The 13073-nt window shown below is 37.9% G+C and overlaps 1 protein-coding gene across 17 annotated transcripts in view; it reads right to left on the bottom strand.

Annotated features, from left to right (window-relative positions):
* The window catches only part of BAZ2B (bromodomain adjacent to zinc finger domain 2B), a 113106-nt gene that overhangs the window by 34680 nt on the left and 65353 nt on the right, over positions 1 to 13073 (bottom strand). For 11 of the 17 annotated variants that reach the window (XM_050976940.1, XM_018911199.3, XM_050976941.1 and 8 more), the window contains exons 7-14: positions 11799 to 12405; positions 10337 to 10633; positions 7924 to 7984; positions 7281 to 7389; positions 6914 to 7015; positions 1911 to 2121; positions 951 to 1043; positions 774 to 835 (exon numbers count right to left, since the gene is read on the bottom strand). In XM_050976940.1, coding sequence (XP_050832897.1) covers positions 774 to 835; positions 951 to 1043; positions 1911 to 2121; positions 6914 to 7015; positions 7281 to 7389; positions 7924 to 7984; positions 10337 to 10633; positions 11799 to 12405 — 1542 coding nt within the window. The remainder of the gene's footprint in view (positions 1 to 773; positions 836 to 950; positions 1044 to 1910; positions 2122 to 6913; positions 7016 to 7280; positions 7390 to 7923; positions 7985 to 10336; positions 10634 to 11798; positions 12406 to 13073) is intronic. The other 6 variants (XM_050976950.1, XM_050976952.1, XM_050976955.1 and 3 more) reach the window with 2 other exon arrangements.

Raw genomic sequence — 13073 nt, 5'->3', positions numbered from 1 at the left:
TTTTTTCTGCTGTCCCCCACATTTCTGACACCTTCAACTTCAACTGAGCTTTGGCCACATGAATTTTCTCTCTACACTGGCAAGCAGCATCTCTGTCTTCTTCCCATGTCACCCATGTCACTTACAGGAAAACCAATATTAGTACTTTTTCCAAGAGTTGGGATGCTGATATCATATACAGACATTGAGGGGATGTAGCATGTCCAGAGCAGAAGGGCAAGAGAGCTGTGGAAGGGGCTGGAGCACCAAGAACAGCTGAGGGAGCTGGGAAAGGGGCTCAGCTCAGAAAAAAGGATGCTCAGGAGGGACCTTCTCGCTTCCTCTAACTCCCTGACAGGCAGGTGCAGCCAAGTGAGAGTCAGGCTCTGCTCCCTGGAACAAGGCACAGGACAAGAGGAAATGGCCTCATGTTGTACCAAGGGAATTTTAACTTGGATATTAGGTAACATTTCTTCATGGAAAGGATTGCCTAGCTCTGGCACAGGCTGCCCAGGGCAGCGGGGGAGTCACTGTCCCTAGAGGAATTTGAAAGATGTGTTGATGTGGCACCTGGGGACATGGGTTAATGGTGGATTTAATGGAGTTTAAAATGTTAATATATTTACAATTTTAAAACAGTAATTTTAATACACTGTGTGCGCTTTAAAACTAGATTTAAAACATACACTTTGTAATCAGCATACTTAGTAATTGACTAAATATTTGAAATACACCTTGTTGAATGATAATGAAAACATCATTTAAAGAGCTTATTTAGCAATTGCATAGTTTACCTGTTGCTTCATTATCTTTATCTGCTCCTTTTGCTTTCGCTTTTCTTCAGCTGCCATAATAGCTAACAAACAAAAACAAACAATATCAGCAGAACACAGCAAGAGACAGGTAACTTTTCATGAACATTTTTCAAAATAATCCCCTAGCATGCACAATCTTGAACAAGTAATACTTACCTTGCTGTTTTTTTGCTTCTTTGGCAGCTCGTGCTTGCTCCTGCTTCTGAAGCTTTCTCAGTAGCTTTATTTGTGCTGCTTGCCTAGCTATTTCTGTTACAAAAAGAAAATATGAAGTTCATAAAAACAGTGCTTTCCAACAATAAAGATACAGTTCATGTTCCAGACATTTGTATGTTGTAAAGACAGAGTAAACAGAGGATTTGTGTTGCACACACTGGCGTCTACAAAATTTTTCTATGAACTGCCATTAATGGCACATCATATATCAGTAACCATGTCAACAGTGCAAACGAACATGGATACTTTCTATACAAAACAAATACTGGTTTTGGAGGAAAAAAATATTTATTAAGTGACAGAATCATACCAATAATGCTGGTTTGTTTTAAACTATTTTCCTCTTTCTTCTAAAGCAGAAAACATTTGTTTCAAAACTACTAAATCAACATTTTATTCAGGAAGCATGGAATTAGTTTTCTTTACAAGTCACCTCATGTAATTGTGTAATACTTTTTTAACAATGAAGCAAGAACACACTCACGAGGGTCACATGCCTCTTTCCTGCATCTACCTGAAGTCAGCCATTCTTAATGCTGTAAGTAACCTCCTGAAGCATTCTACTACCCTGTGATGGCATTTCTGAAATTTGAATTAACTGTTTATGGACACATTCATAGAAGACAACTATAGGAAGGAATTTTCTGGAGGTTGAATTCAGCTTCCTTTTCAAAGGACTGAGGTCCAGGACCTGCATGCTTGAACTCCAAAAACACTGCCAGCTTCTTGTGCAGTAACTACAGAGTAAGCTTTTAGACATGTCTTTACATATGCACTTCCTTCTTTAAAACCTATACTGATGAACCATTTACTGGTTTATCAATTTATATACTCTTTAACTCATTATATACTTTATACACTGACACCCTCTCTTTGTGAAAATATTAACACAGTTCTTACCTTGAGCTTGGAGCTTTCTCAAAAGCTTTGTGTCAGTGTTGTCCAGAAATTCGCCGCTTCCAACATTGGGAGGTCGGCCCTTGCGGCGCCTGGACCGCGACTCCTCTCTGGAGTGCTGTCTGTCTGGGTTTGGGGGCCGGCCTCTACGCCCTTCCATGGCTCTGATACGGGGCATGACCTCCTCTTCTTTCAGAAGACACCACTGCACACCCTTTTAATTGACACATTTCACAGAGAGGTATTACCAACACAGACTAAAATAACCCAAAATCTAAGGTGAGTTGTAGATATTAAATATGCAAGTGCTGTGATGTATTATTTGGGCAGGACAATTTCTTGATAATGCACAGAAGCTATCTATTGAGAGACTATCACTAAGAACTTCTGTAAATTCCACCACTAAGAAAGATTTTGAAGACTATTCAAGCATATAAAGAGTTTTTACCTAGTAGATATGCCATTACTGTGTTATTTTTAATTATTTCTCATCAAATCAAATTGTTCAACCCTTTCTAAAGAGCAAAACAGATTTTTCCTAACTATGTAAACTCAACAACAACTTCTGCTTTCATATAATATTAAGAATAATATTCTGCTTTCATGTAATCCACTGTACAACATGAATGAAAAAATGTGTCAAGCTGTTTTCCAGCAGAGCGTGTTTACAGAAATTCTGGTATACGTATCAAGCAAAGGCAGTAATGTATTTTCAAATATTGCTTTTGAGTGTTGTAGAGCTCAACAATTGAGCTGAAAAAACACAGATGCATTTTAATAATCAAGTTTTAGTTAGTACAACTGAGTTCTCCCCTCATTCACTGCAAAACAGTTTCTGCACCAGCTTGAATCAATGAAAAGTAACTTCTAAGCATCCCTATATCTAAAGCTACATGAACTACATTCTCTAACCAAGCAAATCATGCACTGCAGTATTTTGAGGCATCAGGAAAGCAGATTCTAAAATACTTTGTTAATAAAAATATCCAAGTTAATCCCCACGAAGGAATAGCTTCATTTAACTGGCCACTAAAACTAGAGTTTATTGTGTCTACTGAGGAGAAAATATGCACCATCTAGGTAAGCCTGTTTAATTGAACAACAGTATTTCAAAATTTTAACATCTTTTACCATTTCCCCAAGTTTTTGAAAAATGTGGGGAAAATCTACAAGCTAAGCATCCTTTAGGACTTCTTTATGACTTGCCTTAAAAAAGTTCGTAAAAAATTTTGAAAATGTCTGCTTAGAGCAAGAAGAAAAGTTGATAACTTAAAAAACTCATTAAAGACTAGTTCAGAAGAAATATATTTAGAGTGCTTTAGTTTTCATACTTATATGTACATAAACCCTACAATTCAATTTACTGTACCACAACATAAATGATTTTTGCTTTTTCATTTAATTTGTCTTTTAATTACTTCTGCTCATTCTTCACAATTACAAAGGTTTTGCATAACTTCAGCAAAAGAAATGGCAGTTAGTTAATGAGACATTCAGATTAAAAAGGCGTTATCAGTATCTGCAAAGATAATTATCTAAAGTCTGAATCATTCCCAGTTAAGACCATCCCCAAAGTACAAGTCACACTTGGTTTGCATACATTCCAAAGTGCTTTGTTATTAATTATGTTCTGAAAATGCACTGTTCAGAACCAAGACCACATCATTAATGGGTACCACATCATCATGCACCACCCCTAAGGACTTTAACCCAAAATATTCACCTCTACCACTTGACTAGAAGTTAATTCTCTTACTACCTTGAAGAGTACTACTTAATTGTAACTTTTATTTCTCTTCCTAATACTTGAATTGCAGTTTATCACAGATTCAGTTTACTGAGGTAGATTTAATACTTGTACTTAATAGCTACACCAACTTCCAACCTAGAAAACCTAATCTCATAAGATGTACATGTCAAGGGAGGCAAAACAGAAATCAAAGAAGAGGAGAAAAAGCAGCCATATTTCAAAAAGTACCTTAGAATAGCAATGAAGATTGCTCTTGCCCTGTATTTGTATTTTCTGCAGTTAATGACACTAACGATAGGAAATATGCATCACAAAAAAGTAAGAGGTCTACCAGACCATTAGTACCAGAGACCATGTTGGTTATTACATTTTCCTAATGCCACCTGAAAGAGAAACTAGAGGCCATCAAATGAAGTGAGCAATGGTTCAGTAAGCAAAAGGAGCAGGTGCTTCAAGGGATGGGAGAAGACAGTTTAATGCCCTGTCAAAGGGAATTGTGGATGCACAAGTTTTCACAAGTTTAAGAGAGGACAAGACAAAAATAGACCAGAACAAAGCCATTAAGGGTTAAGCAAGAGTTGATTGACCATCTATATTTTGTGCTCAAACGACTTTTAAAATCTAACCCAAAATACATTTCTATTAAAAGAATGTACAGTCAGATTGTTCTATTAAAAAAATGTACAAAAACTCTGGGGGTTTTGACATTTCAAAGATAAAATACAGGGATTGTGCCCTAACATAGGAGAATCACAGGCTTCCATAAAATTGAAGCTTTGCTACTCAAACATTAGAGAAAAAATGGGAATAGCACTGTGAAATGTTGTGGTGCATAATTCAAAGTAATCAAAATAATACCTTTATTCAATTTCTCACCTTCAAGCATCTATGTACCACAATACTGTGCTGCCATCAGGACATTTGCAAAAAGACCAAACAACTATGCATGAAAGCAGAATCAAGTTCAAATCCTGTTAATCAAGCTAATGAACAAAACCACAGGCCCTTTGCAAGAAGCAAAATCCTACTTAAATTTCAGATTAGATTTGTGGGGAAAAGTTAACAACATTACTTTCCAAACTGAATTGCAGAACTCAAAATATGACAAAGACTCCTATACGTATTACTTAAACTCATGAAGAGCCATGTTTATTCCATCAGCCCAAATCACATTCATACCAATCTTGCTAAATCACAGCAGTTTAAAGCTTCCAGGTGCAGTCACTGAATTTTCACATTTGCCAAACTTCAATCTTTCTTCTAATTCTACTCCTTTGTGGCCCACTTCTGCCAGATAGGCTTCTGCTACAGCATTCAAACACTGCTTTGAATAACCCATAATATTTGGTGGTTTGCATACCACAAGAGAGAAACACAGGCACTAACAGCAGCAGGAAATCCTCATACTTTTGTCTTGCTATAGGTAAATCTTTAATAATACTGATTTAGCCTTAAGGTAATTTTTTTCACATCTTGTTTCATCTTCAAACTGTGTGAAAATTAGCCCAGCACATGTTGAATGTCTCAAAAGATGACAGAAATGTATAACAAAGGAAGAGAAGAATAATCACTAAAGGCTATACAGAATAATTGAAATTACCACAAAAACAGAACTAAAAACTTCTGGAATTACCTCCAGTCATCCACGAAGATTTGATTATCATATATTATTTTGAATCTGGATGATTCAAAAATCTTTGGTAAAGAGGGTGCAAGCTCTTTTTATAAAGTATCAGTACCACATACTGTTTCACTAGCAATATTATCAGCCTGAGTGTAGCTCCACTGTTTTGTAACTCCTCATTCACGCATAAAATGTAAACACGTCTTCCACATCTGCCCTCAGTCTCTTTTTCTAATAAGAAAACGTGTCCTTTGTCTACCCAAGTCTCAGTGGAACCTATCAAAAACCACATCAGTACAAAGTTCAGTGATGATATGTACAGCAAACTTATGTTCACACTGCCAGTCTTGCCTGTAGAAATCTTCCCCTCACACTGCCTTCATTCTCAAGTTTTATAAATCACAAGGCAAACTGCAAATCAACTAAAGGGAGAAGACAGATATAACTAAAGAAGGGGACAAGACTAATGAAGTAATACAGGTAACAGACACAGAAAATAGAACAGGGCAAAAAGAGAGCAGATACCCTGCCATTACAGTACATCACAGTAAAATTAATTATTTCAGTCAAGACATGCAGATACATAATGAAGTTCATAACTACAGGAACTTGTAACTGTTGAAGGCCAAACAAGAAGCAAGTTTAGCAATGTTTTAGCCTGTAAGCCAGGAAGCAACACCTAGAAGTAGCTGCTTACCATGAATTCAGTCTTTAATGTTTTCATTAAAGATATTCGATTTCATTTCACACTAACATTACATATTTCTACAAGGTATTACAAGAACATGAGGCTTAACTCAAACCTGAACTCAAGACTATTGAGAGCTAGTAACATGTTCAGAACACTTATCCCTTAAACAAGCAAATACCTTCACTAAGAAAAAAACAAAAATTTTCATGCACATCCCGAAGAAATGGCAACATGGCCAAAATACAGCAACACAGCACGGCACAAACACAGTAACAATTTCTTTAAAATTTTAGTTTTACTTATCCCGGTGTGGTTTGTCTACACACCCTCTAACAATTATACCACTGTATGGCATAACTGGCACAGCTCTGCATCCCCCTCCATAAAGTGTCAGGCTTCAGGATGCGCAGAGAGTTTTCTTGATACAGGAGACACTTGTATACAAACATGCAATTTACATACATACATACATACATACATATATATATATACACACACACATATATACATACATATATATGTTATATATACATACACACATACATATATTGTGAACACACGAACAGAGTGGGATTTAGCATCTACACATAAATTACTATTAATATGAGGCTGAATATAATAAAAGAAGAAACAAAGTCTTAAATCAGAAATACCTGAATGCTAAGGTAAAATAAATAGCTCTGAGTTTTCAAACTAGAGCAAGCCAGGCTCAGAGCTGATCATTAAAGCACCCTCTGGGCAAAGCCACTGAATGTGGTTCTCAACACAGCTCAGGATCAAGCTCTCCGCGTCTCAATCTAACTGCTGATAAGAATACGTGCAGCTTTTAGAAATAATTAGCTAAAAACAGGTAATGCTTCAGATTGTATCAAAAATTACTTTACCTAAACTTAAGTTAATGCTCCTTGGATCAAAAGCTTTACTTTTTAAAAAGTGGATACCTGCGGTCCATCTCTGGCTTCATAGAAGTCACCCACTCCTATTTTTGCACTGAAGCTGAAATTGTCCCTTGAGATATCCATTATTCCATTTCTGCTGAGATACTGAAAAAATCACATATTTTTCCACTTCAGCTTGTAAATAATTACAACCCAGCTTTGATGCACAGCTAACTTTGTCACTGTAATGTTTTGCATGTTCTGTCAAAGGGATACGCACTTATAAGACATCAAATCAGTAACAGACTGAGTTACATTATACCTCACATCTCAGAAAAGAAGTACCTCTATTGGAGAGAAAAAAATTACATATTTTAATTACAAGCATGCTTACTAGTATTAGAACACAGACATTAAAAAATTAATGTACCTTTACTACTTCAGGATACTGCCTCAGCTTCTTTCCACAAGGTGCAAAATATGCTACTTCTCCTTGAAGACGACCACCAAAGTTTCTTATTCGGGTTTCTCTTTGCCAGCTAGAGTAATATGAAATAGTTGCATACAACAATACGCTTTTTAAAAAACAAGTAATTTGTGTCAATTTAAGAATTCTACAAGAAAAAGGAAGAGGAAAATGTGACTAGAGTATCATAAATCAAACAGACTGAACCACAAAATTTTATCATGTAGATTGTCCAAACTGACTAAATATATGAATTTATTTATATTAAGCGACTTACATATTACCAGATTTTTAACAGCTCAGAACTGTACTTTAGGAGTTATCTGGAATCTGTATCAGCTCAGATCGTTAGGATTAATTTCCAAAGTAAAACAGCTAAGAGACGGGTCATGTTTGCAAAAGAGCAAATTTAATGCACAAAAATTAACACATGAAATACACTGACACTTTTTAAAGAGATTCACAGTCACAGGGAGTCAGAAATCTAATTTGTTGAAGCCCTCTCCTTAGTATTCAGCCTCAAAATTTTTTAAACTCATTTCTTTACCAATGGATTTTTGAAGGCACTATGTCCCTCTAAGGAAAGTCAGGTACATACATAACGTACCCATAATCAAGAGGAAGACGCAGCTCCCGTTCATCTGCTACTCTTCGTCTTTTTGAAATACCTAAAACAGAATCATTGATTAATACCTAACTGAGCTCACAAAAGAAAACATGTTACTAAAATGTACTTTTTATGTTTCTATCCCCAAACAAAAGAGAACTGTTTTTCCATTCTCGCCATTATGTACGTCAATTACCAAGAAAAGTAATGGAAGTATTCTTCTTCTGAAATACATATTCCTCAAAGTTCTTGTAACCTCATCCTCTGAAATTGTAAACAGAAAACCTAACTATTCCATAACTATATGCTTATCCTGTTTAGTGCTCTCAAATATTAGTTAGTTCAATTCCTTACAAGCCTGTTTTTCCAGACAAGACCATGTAAAACTTTTTCCAGTGAAGAAGATGCAAATAAAAACACACATTACTTTAAAGATCCATAGTCTAATAGGTTTAGTCTTCCTAGAGCACTGCCTGTAGACTGCAGTTAAATGCCAAATGAAGAAAATTTTCAGAACTACTTCCCAGCTTTTCCCAGTTCAAACAGATGTCAAGCAACTGAATCAATAGTATCCCAGAGAGGACTGCCAAATGTGGGTTTTCTTAGTGTGAAAGGCTTTCCTCAGGGCTCTCAGACAGCCACAGGACGTGAACTATGCACACAGACCAACGTGTGGAAGAAGCACTTCTCAAAAAGGTAGTTTAGACCTTCTGTCAAGAATGTGACGCATCTTTTCCCTGGGAACAGCCTCAGTGAGGGCCGGTACCAGACTGACCCCGACCCCGGCTCCAGACTGACCCCGGCTCCAGACTGACCCCGGCTCCAGACTGACCCCGGCTCCAGACTGACCCCGGCTCCCGACTGACCCCGGCTCCCGACTGACCCCGGCGCCGGCTCCAGCCTCTCCCAGCCGGGAGCGCCGCACGGCAGCACAGTGCCGGCTGCGAAGGGAGCTGCCAGCAGCTCCGCCCAGAGGATGTGAAGAGACCCCTTGAAAAAGCACCAAGGAAAGGTCTGTGCTCAGAACCCAAAATTTAGATGCAGGTCTGCACTCTCAGCCTAACATGAATGACCACTGCATTATTTTGAATGGTCACAGTGCAGGGAGGGAGGGAGGCTGCTTTTACAAATATAAGTGAAGTGGAAAGTCCAAAACATACAGAGAGAGACCACAAGATTCCTTCAGAGACTGACCAACCCTAGGCAAAAGTTTCACAAAAAATTTTTTGTTGTACCATGTTGATTCTTATTAGGTGATTCTTAGGTGTAGTACTATTATACATAAAGCAAGGACATAAAATTTATTCTACCTCCTATTCCTGTAAACAGTAAAATCTGCTATCAGACTTTTCAAAACATCCCAAATCAACACAGATTCTTGAGGAAAACATCATCTTTTTAATTTACTCATTTGGATTACTCCTAATCCATATGAAATCTTTTATAAACTGTACAGTAAACAAGCCTGTTTCTGGGATAAATATTAGGTAGATCACATTATACTTTTTCAAAGCTAATGCCCTTGTATGACATGGAGTGAAGCTCCTATTCCACTGAATCCAAATATAAAAAACTATTTATAAGCAGATGCCCCCATTTAAAAAAATCTGCTTACACCCATTTTAATAAACAGCACATCTCTAATTCAAAGGAGGAAATATGTGATTTAATTTCATTGTTAACAGGCAAATAAGAAATGTAACTTTCAAAAATGCATTCTTTACTGTAGCCGTAGTAATTTCTAAACCTTACAAATTAAGTTACCAAATGATAGATTATAAGAACTATATAATAGCAGGCAAATGTTAAATGTACTTTCCATGAATTAAGAAAAAAAAATCCTTGCATATAATCCATAAATTCTACTGAGAATTTTGAAAGACTTATTAGAAAATTATGTTCTAACAAAATATGGTTACAAATCAGAAATCATAAGAATAACTAGTTTAAAATAAAATGGAGAATTCCAGGAGTTTTAATGTAATAAATATCAAATCTGGATATTTAATGGTATCTTCTCTAAGTAATTACACGAGTTAAAATGTCCTGGTCTAAGTGTGATGTTCTAGTCTGGAGAATTTGCAATTTGGCTGACAGATCTTAATGACTGCTGCAAACACCCATGAAAATATGACAGAGTCACCCAACAGCCAAAGTCAGAAGGGACATCAAAAGACACCTGATCCAGCCTTCCTTGGGAAAGGAAGCTTGGCCAAAATTAACCTGCACCCTCATCAAATGGCATCTGAAAACCTCAAGTGAGGGTGACTCTGCCACATCCCTAGGGTGGCTGTTCAGTGAATCACTGTTCTAAGGGTAAAAACCAGCACCTGGACTATTTTTGCAGCTACTTTCACAACACATGGATGTTAGCTATCACACAGCAGTAGTATAAGAGAAGACAGTGAGATACCACAGTGTGTACTTGGTGCGAGGGTGGAGGCTCCTGTCCCAAGGAACACTGCAGACTGGGACTCAGGACACAAGGCAGCTGGTGCCGAGCTCGACGTCTTTGCTACTTGGAGATTAAGTGGGGCGGAATGAGCTGTAAGACTGATGGAAGAGCTCTTCACACAGGATGAAGCTTTATTCAGTTTCAGCGGGGCTTTTTCTCCCTCAGTGTCAGTATCCGATTCATCTTGGTCTTTATCATCCTCATCATCTTCCTCCTCAGACCCTTCTGTATCTGACTCAGAATTACTGTCAGACTCTGTTTAAAGGAAGTGTGGCAAAAGGAACATTATGACTTGGAAACTACTAGCAAATACATTAAAGTCCTAACACTTGTGAAGTCTTCTCTGTTATTATAATGCTTTTTTAATAACATCCCTTGAGCATAAATAGCAGGTTCTAATTAACTACCTAAGCTTTAAAGTTACTACAAATATGACAGTACTAATTCTGCACAATAATACACTGTTCTTTTGAATGGAAACAGATGAGTGACAAAAGCTGCAGTATTTCAAGACTGTTTACCCCAGAATGAGCTACAGCTAAATCATCCCGTTAGACTGGCAGCAGCTGGACATTACTCCAAGAAGGGCATTTCATGTGAAATCCATCATGAAGAGCAAGAAAACAATAGAACTGGATGCGGGCTGAAAGGTGTCAGAATCATAAGTATGGCAATCTGGGCAAAGGAAGAGTAAGAATTGAGTACAGCCAGGGTAAGGAACTAAAGGTGAAATACAATCCTGAGATAAAGAGATTAGTACAGGGTGTGTGGATGAGAGGGGGAAGAGAATGATGAAAGTGGAGGCTGGACACAAGGGATATCAGCACACAAGACAAAGCAGTGACTGTGAATACAGTCAACTCTTTAAAACAGAGCTTGTCATTCCAAATTGCAAAGCCTGGTCTGCAGCCCTTAAAACTGTCCAATTACTTGCTCATGGACTGCTGTGCTCCTGAATGAGGCACAGAAACACATTTTTCTTGCCACTCTTGACAATTTGAAGGCCCTTGTTTAGTCCCTGTCTGGCTAGGAAACCTGTTTTGCAGCTGGTCTCTGTCTACCAGGATCATCAACCATCAATCAATCTTAATGTCAATCCCTTCCTGAGCACTTTGTCACATCAAGCTGCAGGCTAGGTGACTAATGTGGAAGGCAGGTCTCTGACAGCCTTTCCATAACACTAAGGAGCCACCTCGCCAGGACAGCTGACCAAGCATCTGAACACCCCAAACATGATTTTTGGACATGACAAAATGGAGAATGGGGACATGTGCTAATTTCAACAATATGTGTCGGGCACTGTGGGGGCCATGCTGGCCCAGTATTTCCTGCCCCTATTTTAAAATATGGTGTGAAATGCATGTTTCAAAAATGCAAAACAATTACGTTTCTGCTTTTCCTATTAAAAAGGTTAAACCACCTGATTGGCTATCATCAGAATCATCTTCTTCATCGTCCTCATCTTCATCTTCATCATCGTCGTCATCATCATTTGAGTCGTCAGAGTCTTTACTGCTGGGGGCATCTGAGTCTACCCCTCTGAACTGCTCCACCACCAGATTTGCAGAATGAAGGCGGTGTTGTGGTTTTACTGCATTTACTGCATTATTGCTGACTGCTTTATCCTTTCCTGAACCAGGTAACACAGGAGAGGTAGAGAGCATAACAGCTGTCCGATTACCAGTTGGCTTTTTCCCACATGCACTCAAGTTTATTGGCAAGGAAAAGGGGGCACTACTAGAAATGGCTACACTTTCATTGATCTTGGTCTGGGGTTTCGGTTTCGTAGTGAGTGCAAGAGGAGCCTCCTGGATGACGCTCTGAATAACTCCATTGGGTTGGTGATTACCTAAAAGTGCATTTGTCAGGAATGGGTTAGAATGGTTGTTTTCCAAGGATGTGAGTTTTTGATGAGCTGGTGAACTAGATGTTGGTTTGGGGCTTGACAAAGCTGCGATAACCTTCTTCAAGCTCTTAGATGATTCCTGTTTCTTTAGCTGTGCTGGGAATGTCTGCTTATATTGTTCCTAGAGAAATAAGAAGACAGAGGAATTAAATGGGGAAGTGTTTGTTTGGCTTTCTTTGGTATTCAGGCAGGTAAGCTCTAGGAAATTTTAAACATCTGCTAAGCCAATTTTAGGAAGCCAAAAGCAGATACTAGGTACAACAGAAGAGATGAGTAAGTACTGGTTACACAAGTCTTGCATGATTTTTACACTGTAAATCAAGTAGGAAAAGGAATTGAACACAAGATGAAGTTGATTCAAATTATGCAGGGAAGCTTTCTCACCTGCTACAATGCTCTAGGACAGAGACTTTCATAACGGTACTAATCATTCTGAAAAAGGCCATTTGTAGAAAGATACTTTCTACCCTTGTGTACCAGCACAGGAAAACCTCTTCTTATAACTTAATTCAGTGTATAAAAATCCCATTAGTGAATGAACAGCTACCTTTAACAATTTGTTCACCTTAAAGCACAAGGTAAATAAAACACACTAATGCCCACAATACTAGAAAACCAACACAGGACTGTTGGTGTAGAAAAAAAATCTTTAAAAGAATGAGGGAAAAGGTATTACTCAGAAATGCTGTGGTATGTTAACTGTTTAAGTGGAAGAGTAGCACTTGAAATTCTTCATGTAAAACTTACTAATAGCTCAGAAATGCATGTAAAGCTTACAGTGTCATTAGT

The sequence above is a fragment of the Serinus canaria genome, chromosome 7 (assembly GCF_022539315.1).
Source record: "Serinus canaria isolate serCan28SL12 chromosome 7, serCan2020, whole genome shotgun sequence".
Taxonomy (NCBI): Eukaryota; Metazoa; Chordata; class Aves; order Passeriformes; family Fringillidae; genus Serinus; species Serinus canaria.
The sequence above is the reverse complement of the archived record's forward strand: the minus strand, read 5'-3'. Positions and strand labels throughout refer to the sequence as shown.